The 16,839-nt window shown below is 42.2% G+C and overlaps 1 protein-coding gene across 1 annotated transcript in view; it reads right to left on the bottom strand.

Moving 5' to 3' along the window:
* Window positions 1–4,928: 4,928 nt before the first annotated feature.
* TTLL1 (TTL family tubulin polyglutamylase complex subunit L1) overlaps window positions 4,929–16,839 on the bottom strand; it is an 83,382-nt gene continuing 71,471 nt past the window's right edge. The window contains exon 9 of the mRNA XM_053719100.1: window positions 4,929–6,723. Coding sequence (XP_053575075.1) covers window positions 6,594–6,723 — 130 coding nt within the window. The 3' untranslated portion in view covers window positions 4,929–6,593. The remainder of the gene's footprint in view (window positions 6,724–16,839) is intronic.

The raw sequence follows: 16,839 nt of genomic DNA on the forward strand, positions 1-16,839 counted from the left end.
GCAAAACATCATGACGTCAATTACAGCCCTGGTACTCTCAGCAAACACACTATTTGGAAAAATGCTCCCGTACTGCTGAGCGTGTCTGGAGGAAAACTCACTCTGAACCTGATTTCATACACTATAAGTTTATTCTTCATTCATACACTTGTGCCCTTCACTTAGCCAAGCAAACTTACTTCTATTCTATTATATCTACTCTTTCCTCAAACCCTAAACGACTCTTCTCCACCTTTAACTCTCTCCTCTACCCTCCTGCTCCACCCCCTCCATCTGTCTTTAGTGCTCAAGACCTGGAAGACTACTTCTTAAACAAAACATGTACTATCCGAAGCAACATCCCAACACCAACCTGCAATATTCCATCAACAGGCCAGGTTACTCCCTCTGTCACCCTCTGCATCTTCCATCCAGCCACTGAGAATGAAGTTTCTTCCTTACTATCTTCCTCACGCCTCACTACCTGCCCGCTCGACCCTATCCCTTCCCATCTAATACCCTCCCTATCTTCCACCCTCACTCCTGCTCTTACCTACATCTTCAACCTATCTCTCTCTACCGGCTCATTCCCATCTTCTTTCAAACATGCAAAAGTCACTCCCATACTGAAAAAACCCTCCCTCGACCCTAATTCTCCTGAAAGCTACCGTCCCATATCACTGCTTCCACTAACATCAAAACTCCTTGAAAAACTAGTTTACATTCGCCTAACCAATTTCCTGTCCGCCAACTCCTTGCTTGACCCCCTGCAATTCGGATTCCGCCCCAAACACTCAACTGAAACTGCCCTTACCAAGGTTACTAACGATCTTCTCTATGCTAAAAATATTGGACACTACTCTATACTCATCTTACTTGACCTCTCAGCTGCCTTCGACACAGTTGACCACCCCCTCCTCCTACAGACCCTTAGCTCTTTTGGCCTCTTTGACACTGCCCTTTCCTGGATTCACTCTTATCTTTCTCACAGGTCTTTTTCTGTGTCATTTGCTGGCGACTCCTCCTCTCCAATGCCTCTGTCTGTTGGAGTACCTCAAGGATCTGTTCTGGGTCCTCTACTCTTCTCCATCTATATATCTTCGCTGGGTAAACTTATCAACAGTTATGGCTTCAAATATCACCTCTATTCTGATGACACCCAGATCTACCTCTCCACCCCTGCTCTCTCTCCCTCTGTCCTTTCTCATGTCAGCGACTGTCTATCTGGTATTTCTTCCTGGATGGCCTCTCACCACCTAAAGATTAACATGTCCAAGACTGAGCTCCTTCTTATCCCCCCTCAAGCTCTACGCCGACTTGTGACTTCTCTATCCCTGTTGACAGCATCACCATTTCCCCATCGCCCCAAGTCCGCTGCCTCTGAGTTACACTTGACTCAAATCTATCCTTCGCCTCCCATATCCAATCGCTTTCTACATCCTGCCACAACCATCTACGTAACATTTCAAAGATTCAACCTTTCCTGTGCGCTACCACCACAAAGCAAATAATCCACTCCCTTGTTATTTCCCGACTTGACTACTGCAATAACCTACTTACTGGCCTTCCTCTTTCCCGCCTCTCCCCCCTTCAATCCATCCTAAATGCCTCTGCCAGGCTGATCTACCTTTCTCGTCGCTCTTTTTCTGCTGCACCTCTCTGCGAGTCCCTTCATTGGCTCCCCATACACAGCAGAATTAAATTCAAAATTCTCACCCTTGTATACAAAGCGCTCACCAACACCGCTCCCCTCTACCTATCCTCTCTAATCAACAAGTTTACTTCAGCCCGCCCACTAAGATCCAACATTGACCTGCTCCTTGCATCTGCGACTATCACCTCCTCTCATGCTAGACTGCAGGACTTCTGTTGTGCAGTACCTACCCTCTGGAACACTCTCCCTCGTGCTGTCAGGCTTTGCCCTAATCTTTCTTCCTTTAAATGCTCCCTAAAGACTTTTCTGTTCAGAGAAGCCTACCACCACACTCAATAATATTTCTCTTACCTAACAACATTTCCCTCCTCTAACTCTGTATTAACATCTTTCTCAATCTTGCAGTCCTCACCTCCTGTTTCTCAACCCCCTACCCTTCTAGATTGTAAGTTCCCATGGGAATAGGGCCCTCAATTCCTCCTGTATGTATTTGTAAATTTTGTCTTGTGTACTTTAAGTTTTATATAATTGTTTTATGTAAATGAATTGTATCCATGGACAGCGCTGCGGAATACGATGGCGCTTCATAAATAAAGTAAAATAATAATAATAATAGTAGTAAATTAGAAAGTTGCTTAAAACTGCATGCTCTATCTGAATCATGAAAGAAAAAAATTGTGATTAGTTTCTCTTTAAGAAAAACTGGGGAATGGGTAATAAAGGGATTATCTATCTTTTTAAATAATAAAAGTAGATTGTCCCTTTAATGAGATACACAATTTCCAAAGTAATAAATGCCTTTAAAACAATCCCTGAGGGGTCTTTTAACAGTGACAAGGCATCTTATAGAATCTCACCAGACCAGAGACCTTTAGAGGATCGGCCCTATATCATTTGGTAAACTCATATTTATATTATAGGACCTTAGAAAATAATTTAGCAGCACCACCAATTAGTGTTAAAAATGTTTACTTTATTGTGCCAAGTAAAACAGACAACGTTTCGGACTAGTGTCCTTAGTCATGTCTTTTAAGGGCTATTTGTAATTTAGTGTAGGATAGGGCTTTTTTATTTTGGGGGGGCTTTTTTATTTTGTTAGGGGGATTAGATTAGGTGTACTTATTTTAAAAATCTTGTAATTTGTTTATTATTTTCTGTAACAGTGTTTTTTTGTACTTTAGCTAATTTTATTTAAGTGTATTTAGTTTAGGGAATTAATTTAATTATTGTGTAGTATTAGGTGTAATTGTAACTTAGGTTAGGTTTTATTTTACAGGTACTTTTTTATTTATATAAACCTTAAACTAGATACAATGTAATTATTAGTTATATTGTAGCTATCTTAGGGTTTATTTTATAGGTAAATATTTAGTTTTAAATAGGAATATTTTAGTTAATGATAGTAATTTTATTTATATTTAAATTATATTGAAGTTAGGGGGTGTTAGGGTTAGACTTAGGTTTAGGGGTTAATAAATTTAGAATAGTGGCAGCGACGTTGGGGGCGGCAGATTAGGGGTTAATAAATGTAGGTAGGTGGCGGCGATGTTAGGGACGGCAGATTAGGGGTTAATAATATTTAACTAATGTTTGCGAGGCGGGAGTGCGACGGTTTAGGGGTAAATAGGTTTATTATAGTGGAGGCGACGTTGGGGCGGCAGATTAGGGGTTTAGAAGTGTAGGTAGGTTGCGGTGACATTGGGGAAGGCGGATTAGGGGTTAATAAATATAATGTAGGTGTCAGCGATGTTGGGGGCATCAGATTAGGGGTTGGCGGTGTCCGGAGCGGCAGATTAGGGGTTAGTAATTATAATGTAAGTGTCGGTAATGTCAGGGGCGGCAGATTAGGGGTTAATAAGTGTAAGATTAGGGGTGTTTAGACTCAGGGTTCATGTTAGGGTGTTAGGTGTAGACATAAAATGTATGTCCCCATAGGAATCAATGGGGCTGCGTTAAGGAGTTTTACGCTGCTTTTTGGCAGGTGTTAGACTTTTTTTCAGCCGGCTCTCCCTGTTGATTCCTATGGGAAAATCGTGCACTAGCATGTACGACCAGCTCACCGCTAACGTAAGCAGCGCTGGTATTGGAGTGCGGTAAGGAGCAATATTTTGCTCAACGCTCACTTCTTGTCTGGGTTGTGAAAACCTGTAATACCAGCGCTGTCTGTTTCTAGTGTGCACGGCACAATACTTGCACTGATGTTGTTCCAGGCAACCTCCATAACTGCTGCTTAGGTGGGAGATTGCCCCTTGGTACCTCACTGACATCCAACCTGCTTAAAGAAGATAAAATCTATTAAGAGTAAAAATCACATTTTCAGAGGGATATAGATATCTCCAAATCTATTTTATTGAGAGAACTGCATTCTATCTATCTATCTATCTATCATATATATGTTTTTGTTTGTGTTTCATATTGGATATCTGACTACAGCTAAAACACATCAGTACAGAAGAGCAGTGGTATTAAAAACAATGAAAGGACAAATGCAAAGTATCCATTAGTAATTAAAGAATAATACAATGTGTATTGTAAGCTGTTTATATAATAAAACTACTGCTGTTTTTACACTTACGCTTGCTTTGTGATTATAGATCACCACTACTACTGTATATGCTAGTTAGTAGCTTTTAGCTATACAACCTTGTTGCCATACATCGAGATCCTGTTGCCGGTGTTCTGGAGCAGCTTTCACATTGATTGGAGGAATTGTGACGTACTTGGCCCCAGCGTGTCTGTCGGGCGACCCTTAACAGTCCCGACTTGCTACTACTGGCACTCTGACCGTGCCGCTTCGTTTGTGAGTATATCGTATTTGTGGGGAGAGGGTTCTATTTGTGCCTTTGAAATCCCGACGATACTGCTCTATGGTTGGCGCCTCTCTTCTTTTTTCTCCAATGTGTATTGTAAGAATAGCACTTGAATTCTAAACCCACCTACTGCAAAGGCATCACATCATTTAATCAGTATTTCTACAGAAAACTTTTCTTTGCAGATATTTGAGACTCTTACCCAGAAGAAGGATGCATCACCTTTAACCTCTTCTACAGGGCTAGCAGGTAAACTATGATCTGCAAACTACTGAAATATGAAATACCCCAGTACCTCCCAGGATAAAACGTAGCGAACACAAGGATATCTTGCCGGAGAGAGAGAGCCAGGGCTGCACATTATGCACTTACTTGACCTATTGTCTAAATAAATAATATGGTGGTCAGTAGATTATATAGACACTCATGGATAGGCAGAAACACAGACCTAATATATACAGCACACAGATAAGAATGAAAATAAATACATTCACACATGTTCACATTTTAATAAATAAAGGTTAATTTAAATATAATAATTTCAAGTAAAATGTCATTCAGTTAAAACACATGGCTTCTGGCAAGACAGTAAATGTAACATCTGTAACAATGATCTGTCTCAGAGCTTAATGTAAACTAGCAAGTTACTAAACATGCACAGGGCACTAGATCTGCTCTGCAAGTGGTATACAGAGTCATAATATATACAGATGCTATAATATATGGTTGATCACAATATATTGAATGACATTTGGTCTGAAAACAATGATCTAATTTATACATGAATATACATACAAGCAATCTAATATATTAAACTTAGGAAAACCAATTAAAGGGACACTAAACCCAAATTCTTATCTTTCATGATTCAGATAGAGCATGCGATTTTAAGCAACTTTCTAATTTACTCCTATTATCAATTTTTCTTCGTTCTCTTGCTATCTTTATTTAAAAAACAGTAATGTAAGCTTAGGAGCAGGCCCATTTTTTGTTTAGCACCTAGGTAGTGCTTGCTGATTGGTGGCTAAATGTAGCCACCAATCAGCAAGCATTAAAATCACATGCTCTATCTGAATCATGAAAGAAAGAAATTGGGTTTAGTATCCCTTTAAGTACAAAAACGTCAACATGATAAATGAAAATACTCTCCATATACTTATGTACACACTCCAGGTGTGCTACATAAACACAAATTCTACGTCATTTAAGCTTTTCTCTGAATCATATCTGTGCACAATCAAATCTAGGGAGCCGATCTACTGTAAATATGCCGTTTTCTTGACACATTTGTATCATAGGACCGTCCGTATTCAGTGACGGCAAATAAACAGCTGGCTGTTAAATCAGTGCACAAAGCAGTCTATGACAAAGGATACAATTAGCGCTACAGTGTGCTGCAGATGGTGAATAACGATGCCTCACTATGCCAGAGAGAGAAACAATAAAACGCTCTGTGTGGCTCAGAAATGTGGTTTCCTGCATTACTTGGTAACTTAAAGGGACACTGAACTCAAATTTTTGTTTCATGATTCAGATAGAGCATGCAATTTTAAGCAACTTTCTAATTCACTCCTATTATCAATTTTTCTTCATTCACTTGCTATTTTTATTTGAAAAAGAAGGCATCTAAGCTTCTTTTTTGTTTCAGGACTCTGGACAGCTCTTTTTTATTGGTGGATGAATTTATCCACCAATCAGCAAGAATAACCCAGGTTATTCACCAAAAATGGGCCGGCATCTAAACTTACATTCTTGCATTTCAAATAAAGATACCAAGAGAAGGAAAAAAATTTGATAATAGGAGTAAATTAGAAAGTTGCTTAAAATTGCATGCTCTATCTGAATCATGAAAGAAAAAATTTGGGTTTAGTGTCCCTTTAAGTAATCACGGCACATGATTTTTATTGGTTTTCTATTCTAAACATAATAATGAGTAATCAGTGGAACTCATCTGCAAGAAGAGCACAGAATGATCTCTAATCTCTCCCCATACCAATCTGTGCAGGCCATTTCCATAGAACTATTCTTCATCTTCCCCAGTAACCTGTCCCTCATCTAGTGTGACAGTTTGTTTGTGCAAAGCAAGTAATGCACGTCCCTGCTCTGTCACACTCATGCCCAATGAGTAGTTATCCTTTTTGTAGCCAGTACTATTTCCACATTGTAGGTACAGATCTCCCAAGCTCTCTGGTTCGGCTTCCCCTGGGACCAACTGACTGTCCAGCTCGATTCCGGAAGTCTTTCTCTGATCCGTCAGTTTGTGCTGCCTCTTCATCATATCTGCAAAATATAAAAGGACACTAGTAATGAGTCAACCACAATAATGATAAAAACTCAGTAACGAGCTAGGAACAAGAATTGCTACAGACGGTGCCACTCAATGTTAAATCAGTGACATGAAGCAGTTTGAGTTTTACTAATGATGAAGATAAATTACGTTTTTAATATGGAACAGAAACCGAAGTGAGATGTTAAGGCAGCCTCTTAAGAAACCTGCAGCTAGATTACAAGTTTTGCGTTAAGTTGTGCGGTACGGCTATACCGCTGACAAATTGGCCATTGCGGGTGGAATGGTAGTTCTCCCGTATTACAAGTCGCGGCGGTATAACTATACCGCAAGTGTTTTAGCCTGTAATGCAACGAACCATTCTGCAGTAACAAAATGTGTTTGAGTGTGGGATTTTCAATAGCGCTGTATTTCAAGTTGTTCGGACAGGCTATAGCGCTAGCGTTATAGCTTATACCGTCGCGATCTGAGACCAGTAGTTATGGATGTTGCAAAACAAAAATGTTTCAAAAAAACTCATAACTAAATGTTACAAAGTAACTAACACTCTTAAAATATCTATTAACCCCTAAACCGCCACCCTCCCGCATCACAAATACTATAATAAACTTATTAACTCCTTAACAGCCGACCACCCACATCACCAACACTAAATAAATCTAGTAACCCCTAAACCGCCGGCCCCCCACGTCGCCAACACTATAAAAAAACTATTAACCCCTACACCACCGGTCCCCCACATCGCAACACACTAAATTAAACTATTAACCCCAAAACCTAACACTCCCTAACTTTAAATTAAACTTACAATATAACTATCTTTAAATAAATAAAAACTTACCTGTGAAATTAAAAAAACTTAAGTTTAAACTATAAATTAAACTAACCGTACTATTTTAAATAAATGAAAGAAACAAAAAATAAAAAAACCTAACATTACAAAATCCTAACACTACGAAAAATTTAAAATATCTAAGATTACAAAAAATAATAAACAAATGATCCAATAATAAATAAAAATTACACCTAATCTAATAGCCCTATAAAAACAACCATCGAAAATAAAAACACCCCCTAACCTAAAAATAAACTACCAATAGCACTTAAAAGGGCCTTTTGTAGGGCATTACCCTAAGTTAAACAGCTCCTCCCAACAGTAAAACCTCCCTTCCAACCAACCCCCCAAAATAAAAAACCCAAGTCTAAAAATAAAATAAGCTACCCAATGCCCCTAAAGGGGCATTTGTATGGGCATTGCCCTTAAAAGGGCATTCAGCTCTTTCTTTCATGTAATTGTCCATGAGCTAGTGACGTATGGGATATACAATCCTACCAGGAGGGGCAAAGTTTCCAAAACCTCAAAATGCCTACAAATACACCCCTCACCACACCCACAAATCAGTTTTACAAACTTTGCCTCCTATGGAGGTGGCAGATGCAAGTCTTTCAGGTTGGGGAGCTGTCTGGGGATCTCTGACAGCACAAGGGGTTTGGAAATCTCAAGAGGCGAGGTTACCAATCAATATTTTAGAACTCCATGCTATTTTTAGGGCTCTTCAGGTTTGGCATCTGTGGTCTGCACACGGGTGTAGTAATGGTCAGGGGTGTATTTATAGGCATTTTGAGATTTGGGAAACTTTGCCCCTCCTGGTATGAATGTATATCCCATACGTCACTAGCTCATGGACTCTTGCCAATATGAAAGAAATTATTTATCAGGTAAGTTCTTACATAAATTATGTTTTTACTGACCAACCCTAATCTTAAAAAAACAAAAAAAACAAAAAAAAATAGAATTTATGCTTACCTGATAAATTACTTTCTCCAACGGTGTGTCCGGTCCACGGCGTCATCCTTACTTGTGGGATATTCTCTTCCCCAACAGGAAATGGCAAAGAGTCCCAGCAAAGCTGGTCACATGATCCCTCCTAGGCTCCGCCCACCCCAGTCATTCGACCGACGGACAGGAGGAAATATATATAGGAGAAACCATATGATACCGTGGTGACTGTAGTTAGAGAAAATAAGTCATCAGACCTGATTAAAAAACCAGGGCGGGCCGTGGACCGGACACACCGTTGGAGAAAGTAATTTATCAGGTAAGCATAAATTCTGTTTTCTCCAACATTGGTGTGTCCGGTCCACGGCGTCATCCTTACTTGTGGGAACCAATACCAAAGCTTTAGGACACGGATGAACGGAGGGAGCAAATCAGGTCACCTAAATGGAAGGCACCACGGCTTGCAAAACCTTTCTCCCAAAAATAGCCTCCGAAGAAGCAAAAGTATCAAATTTGTAAAATTTGGCAAAAGTGTGCAGTGAAGACCAAGTCGCTGCCTTACATATCTGGTCAACAGAAGCCTCGTTCTTGAAGGCCCATGTGGAAGCCACAGCCCTAGTGGAGTGAGCTGTGATTCTTTCAGGAGGCTGCCGTCCGGCAGTCTCATAAACCAATCGGATAATGCTTTTAAGCCAAAAGGAAAGAGAGGTAGAAGTCGCTTTTTGACCTCTCCTTTTACCAGAATAAACAACAAACAAGGAAGATGTTTGTCTGAAATCTTTAGTAGCCTCTAAATAGAATTTTAGAGCACGGACTACGTCCAAATTGTGTAACAAACGTTCCTTCTTTGAAACTGGATTCGGACACAAAGAAGGTACAACTATCTCCTGGTTAATATTTTTGTTGGAAACAACTTTCGGAAGAAAACCAGGCTTAGTACGCAAAACCACCTTATCTGCATGGAACACCAGATAGGGCGGAGAACACTGTAGAGCAGATAACTCTGAAACTCTTCTAGCAGAAGAAATTGCAACCAAAAACAAAACTTTCCAAGATAATAACTTAATATCTACGGAATGTAAGGGTTCAAACGGAACCCCTTGAAGAACTGAAAGAACTAGATTTAGACTCCAGGGAGGAGTCAAAGGTCTGTAAACAGGCTTGATCCTAACCAGAGCCTGAACAAATGCTTGAACATCTGGCACAGCTGCCAGTCTTTTGTGAAGTAAAACAGATAAAGCAGAGATCTGTCCCTTCAGAGAACTTGCAGATAATCCTTTCTCCAAACCTTCTTGTAGAAAGGATAGAATCTTAGGAATTTTTATCTTGTTCCATGGGAATCCTTTAGATTCACACCAACAGATATATTTTTTCCATATTTTATGGTAAATTTTTCTAGTTACAGGCTTTCTAGCCTGAATCAGAGTATCTATTACAGAATCTGAAAACCCACGCTTTGATAAAATCAAGCGTTCAATCTCCAAGCCGTCAGTTGGAGGGAAACCAGATTCGGATGTTCGAATGGACCCTGAACAAGAAGGTCCTGTCTCAAAGGTAGCTTCCATGGTGGAGCCGATGACATATTCACCAGGTCTGCATACCAAGTCCTGCGTGGCCACGCAGGAGCTATCAAGATCACCGAGGCCCTCTCCTGATTGATCCTGGCTACCAGCCTGGGGATGAGAGGAAACGGTGGGAATACATAAGCTAGGTTGAAGGTCCAAGGTGCTACTAGTGCATCTACTAGGGTCGCCTTGGGATCCCTGGATCTGGACCCGTAGCAAGGAACCTTGAAGTTCTGACGAGACACCATCAGATCCATGTCTGGAATGCCCCATAATTGAGTTATTTGGGCAAAGATTTCCGGATGGAGTTCCCACTCCCCCGGATGGAATGTCTGACGACTCAGAAAATCCGCTTCCCAATTTTCCACTCCTGGGATGTGGATCGCAGACAAGTGGCAGGAGTGATCCTCCGCCCATTGAATTATCTTGGTCACTTCTTTCATCGCCAGGGAAGTCCTTGTTCCCCCCTGATGATTGATATATGCAACGGTCGTCATGTTGTCTGACTGAAACCTTATGAATTTGGCCTTTGCTAGTTGAGGCCAAGCTCTGAGAGCATTGAATATCGCTCTCAGTTCCAGAATGTTTATCGGGAGAAGAGACTCTTCCCGAGACCATAGACCCTGAGCTTTCAGGGATTCCCAGACCGCGCCCCAGCCCACTAGGCTGGCGTCGGTCGTGACAATGACCCACTCTGGTCTGCGGAAGCTCATTCCCTGTGACAGATTGTCCAGGGTCAGCCACCAACGGAGTGAATCTCTGGTCTTTTGATCTACTTGAATCGTCGGAGACAAGTCTATATAATCCCCATTCCACTGTCTGAGCATGCACAGTTGTAATGGTCTTAGATGAATTCGTGCAAAAGGAACTATGTCCATTGTTGCAACCATCAATCCTATTACTTCCATGCACTGCGCTATGGAAGGACGAGGAACAGAATGAAGTACTTGACAAGAGCTTAGAAGTTTTGATTTTCTGACCTCTGTCAGAAAAATCCTCATTTCTAAGGAATCTATTATTGTTCCCAAGAAGGGAACTCTTGTTGACGGGGACAGAGAACTTTTTTCTTTGTTCACCTTCCATCCGTGAGATCTGAGAAAGGCTAGGACGATGTCCGTATGAGCCTTTGCTTTTGACAGGGACGACGCTTGAATCAGGATGTCGTCCAAGTAAGGTACTACTGCAATGCCCCTTGGTCTTAGAACCGCTAGAAGGGACCCTAGTACCTTTGTGAAAATCCTTGGAGCAGTGGCTAATCCAAATGGAAGTGCCATAAACTGGTAATGCTTGTCCAGAAAAGCGAACCTTAGGAACTGATGATGTTCCTTGTGGATAGGAATATGTAGGTACGCATCCTTTAAATCCACGGTAGTCATAAATTGATTTTCCTGGATAGTAGGTAGGATCGTTCGAATAGTTTCCATTTTGAACGATGGTACCCTGAGAAATTTGTTTAGGATCTTTAGATCCAAAATTGGTCTGAATGTTCCCTTTTTTTTGGGAACTATGAACAGATTGGAATAAAATCCCATTCCTTGTTCTCTTATTGGAACTGGATGTATCACTCCCATCTTTAACAGGTCTTCTACACAATGTAAGAATGCCTGTCTCTTTATTTGTTTTGAAGATAATTGAGACCTGTGGAACCTTCCCCTTGGGGGTAGTTCCTTGAATTCCAGGAGATAACCTTGAGAAACTATTTCTAGCGCCCAAGGATCCTGAACATCTCTTGCCCAAGCCTGAGCAAAGAGAGAAAGTCTGCCCCCCACTAGATCCGGTCCCGGATCGGGGGCTATCCCTTCATGCTGTTTTGGTAGCAGTGGTAGGCTTCTTGGCCTGCTTACCCTTGTTCCAGCCTTGCATTGGTTTCCAGGCTGGTTTGGGTTGTGAAGTATTACCCTCTTGCTTAGAGGATACAGAATTAGAGACTGGTCCGTTTCTGCGAAAGGGACGAAAATTAGGCTTATTATTAGCCTTAAAAGACCTATCCTGTGGGAGGGCGTGGCCCTTTCCCCCAGTGATGTCTGAAATAATCTCTTTCAAATCAGGTCCAAATAATGTTTTACCTTTGAAAGGAATGTTAAGCAATTTTGTCTTGGAAGACACATCCGCTGACCAAGACTTTAGCCAAAGCACTCTGCGCGCCACGACAGCAAACCCTGAATTTTTCACCGCTAATCTAGCTAATTGCAAAGCGGCATCTAAAACAAAAGAGTTAGCCAATTTAAGTGCTTGAACTCTGTCCATAACCTTCTCATACGAAGATTATTTACTGAGCGATTTTTCTAGTTCCTCGAACCAGAAACACGCTGCCGTAGTGACAGGAACAATGCATGAAATTGGTTGTAGAAGGTAACCTTGCTGTACAAAAATCTTTTTAAGCAAACCCTCTAATTTCTTATCCATAGGATCTTTGAAAGCACAACTATCTTCGATAGGAATAGTAGTGCGTTTGTTTAGAGTAGAAACCGCCCCCTCGACCTTGGGGACTGTCTGCCATAAGTCCTTTCTGGGGTCGACTATAGGAAATAATTTCTTAAATATAGGGGGGGGAACAAAAGGTATGCCGGGCCTTTACCACTCTTTATTTACTATGTCGGCCACCCGCTTGGGTATAGGAAAAGCGTCGGGGGGCACCGGAACCTCTAGGAACTTGTCCATCTTACATAATTTCTCTGGAATGACCAAATTGTCACAATCATCCAGAGTAGATAACACCTCCTTAAGCAGTGCGCGGAGATGTTCTAATTTAAATTTAAATGTCACAACATCAGGTTCAGCTTGATGAGAAATTTTTCCTGAATCTGAAATTTCTCCATCAGACAAAACCTCCCTCATGATCCCTTGAGATTGGTGTGAGGGTATGTCAGAACAGTTATCATCAGCGTCCTCTTGCTCTTCAGTGTTTAAAACAGAGCAATCGCGCTTTCTCTGATAAGTAGGCATTTTGGATAAAAGATTTGCTATGGAGTTATCCATTACAGCCGTTAATTGTTGCATGGTAATAAGTATTGGCGCACTAGATGTACTAGGGGCCTCCTGTGTGGGCATAACTGGTGTAGACACAGTAGGGGGATGATGTAGTATCATGTTTACTCCCCTCATTTGAGGAATCATCTTGGGCAATATCATTATCTGTTGCATTACTGTCCTTACTTTGTTTGGACACTATGGCACAATTATCACATAAATTTAAATGGGGAGACACATTGGCTTTCATACATATAGAACATAGCTTATCTGATGGTACAGACATGTTAAACAGGCTTAAACTTGTCAACAAAGCACAAAAAACGTTTTAAAATAAAACCGTTACTGTCACTTTAAATTTCAAACTGAAAACACTTTATTACTGAATATGTGAAAAAGTATGAAGGAATTGTTCAAAATTCACCAAAATTTCACCACAGTGTCTTAATGCATTAAAAGTATTGCACACCAAATTTCAGAGCTTTAACCCTTAAATTTTACATTTAACCCCTATACAGTCCCAGAATGAGGCTCTGTCTATAACTAGAAAGGCCCCCATCTGAAAAAGGTGTCCAACACAGTGCCTGCCGTTTTTCTAAACGTTCCCCAAGATTATAATACCAATAATTAGTTAGAATCTGCATAATATGCCTAGTAAAGCAATTGTTTTAGCCCAGAAAAATGTCTACCAGTTTTTAAGCCCTTTTTGAAGCCCCTTATTCTTTTATGTTTAACTAAGAAAATGGCTTACCGGTCCCCATGAGGGGAAATGACAGCCTTCCAGCATTACATGGTCTTGTTAGAAATATGGCTAGTCATACCTTAAGCAGAAAAGACTGCTAACTGTTTCCCCCAACTGAAGTTACTTCATCTCAACAGTCCTGTGTGGAAACAGCAATCGATTTTAGTTACTGTCTGCTAAAAATCATCTTCCTCTTACAAACAGAAATCTTCATCCTTTTCTGTTTCAGAGTAAATAGTACATACCAGCACTATTTTAAAATAACAAACACTTGATAGAAGAATAAAACTACAAAAAACTCTTAACCATCTCCGTGGAGATGTTGCCTGTGCAACGGCAAAGAGAATGACTGGGGTGGGCGGAGCCTAGGAGGGATCATGTGACCAGCTTTGCTGGGACTCTTTGCCATTTCCTGTTGGGGAAGAGAATATCCCACAAGTAAGGATGACGCCGTGGACCGGACACACCAATGTTGGAGAAAAAACACTATCACTAACCCCAGGAAATCTACTCACGGTTCCTGAAGTCCAGACATCCATCTTCATCCAGGCGGCGACATCTTGATCCATCGCAGGGGCATCTTCTATCTTCATCCAGGTGGCGCAGAGCTGTGGAGGCGCGGAGCATCTTTGCCAGCGGCGCAGGCATCCAGCGTCGGGGATCCTCTTTATACGATCACCGCCCTACACTGAAGCTTGAAAGCAAGGTACCCGTTTAAATATGGGGTACCGTGCATTCCTATTGGCTGACATTTTAAAATCAGCCAATAGGATGAGAGCTACTGAAATCCTATTGGCTGATTTGAACAGCCATTCTTGTTATAATAATTTATATATAAATTTCTCCCTATTCTTGTTATAATAATTTATATAGTTTCCCCTTGCCATTTCTTCTGTTTTTACCAAATGTTCTATGGTGGAAAGAATGTTTTTCTTATGTATTTTGGATACTCCAAATACTTACATTTCTAAATATTACGGCATCAGTTCGACAGTTACAGGAGATGCTTTCTCTGGTTATTCATTATTGTATTGCTTTTGAAATAAATGTTAGTATTTTATTTCTCACAACAATGGTCTTATTTATTTAATTTTATTGGACCCTGCATTGTGAAAAATAAAGGTCTTTTCTAATACAGCAGCTGGACGATATTTTTGTTCTTTTGAATAATATGAGTATAGGACAACATGATGCAGTTTTAGGTGAGTATGGAACAGCATTGTGCTCACTGGCACTGTGAATGAAAACAAAATTGCAATGAGACCAGTGATTGTGACTGAATATCCCCTATTAGTTTAGGGCTATAAGTACCAAACACACAGATGGCACCGAGGATAAAACAGACATCTACTGGACAGATGAGAACACTAACTATGTAATGCAAGGAATGTCCAAGTGCTGTGTCAATGAAGTGAGTGCATTAATAACACTTGGAAATAGAGTTATGGAATGTAAATTATGCAAAAATGCTGGAATATAAAACAAATATAAATGGAATGTAACACATTAAAGTAATTTTAACCCTCACAATTATGCTGCTATCCAACACCCTCACCGTATGCTGCCCCAACACCCTCACCGTATGCTGCTCTCCAACACCCTCACCGTATGCTGCTATCCAACACCCCCACCGTATGCTGCCCCAACACCCTCACCGTATGCTGCTCTCCAACACCCTCACCGTATGCTGCCCCCAACACCCTCACCGTATGCTGCCCCCAACACCCTCACCGTATGCTGCCCCAACACCCTCACCGTATGCTGCCCCCAACACCCTCACCGTATGCTGCCCCCAACACCCTCACCGTATGCTGCCCCCAACACCCTCACCGTATGCTGTTCTCCAACACCCTCACCGTATGCTGCCCCCAACACTCTCACCGTATGCTGCTCTCACACACCCTCACCGTATGCTGCCCCCAACACCCTCACTGTATGCTGCTCTCCTACACCCTCACCGTATGCTGCTCTCCTACACCCTCACCGTATGCTGCTCTCCTACACCCTCACCGTATGCTGCTCTCCTACACCCTCACCATATGCTGCTCTCCTACACCCTCACTGTATGCTGCTCTCCTACACCCTCACCGTATGCTGCTCTCCTACACCCTCACCGTATGCTGCTCTCCTACACCCTCACCGTATGCTGCTCTCCAACACCCTCACTGTATGCTGCCCTCCAACACCCTCACAGTATGCTGCCCCCAACACCCTCACTGTATGCTGCCCCCCCCAACACCCTCACTGTATGCTGCCCCCCCAACACCCTCACTGTATGTTGCCCTCCAACACCCTCACTGTATGCTGCCCCCAACACCCTCACTGTATGCTGCCCTCCAACACCCTCACTGTATGCTGCCCCCCCAACACCCTCACTGTATGCTGCCCTCCAACACCTTCACTGTATGCTGCCCTCCAACACCTTCACTGTATGCTGCCCCCAACACCCTCACCGTATGCTGCTCCCCCAACACCCTCACCGTATGCTGCTCTCCAACACTCTCACTGTATGCTGCTCTCCAACACTCTCACTGTATGCTGCTCTCCAACACTCTCACTGTATGCTGCTCTCCAACACTCTCACTGTATGCTGCTCTCCAACACCCTCACCGTATGCTGCCCTCCAACACCCTCACCGTATGCTGCCCTCCAACACCCTCATCGTATGCTGCTCCCAACACCCTCACCGTATGCTGCTCTCCAACACCCTCACCGTATGCTGCCCCCCCAACACCCTCACCGTATGCTGCTCTCCAACACCCTCACCGTATGCTGCTCTCCAACACCCTCACCGTATGCTGCTCTCCAACACCCTCACCGTATTCTGCTCCCCAACACCCTCACCGTATGCTGCCCCCCCAACACCCTCACCGTATGCTGCTCTCCAACACCCTCACCGTATGCTGCTCTCCAACACCCTCACCGTATGCTGCTCTCCAACACCCTCACCGTATGCTGTTCTCCAACACCCTCACGTATGCTGTTCTCCAACACCCTCACCGTATGCTGCTCCCAACACCCTCACCATATGCTGCCCCCAACACCCTCACCG

The sequence above is a fragment of the Bombina bombina genome, chromosome 6, assembly GCF_027579735.1.
Source record: "Bombina bombina isolate aBomBom1 chromosome 6, aBomBom1.pri, whole genome shotgun sequence".
NCBI classification, from domain to species: Eukaryota; Metazoa; Chordata; class Amphibia; order Anura; family Bombinatoridae; genus Bombina; species Bombina bombina.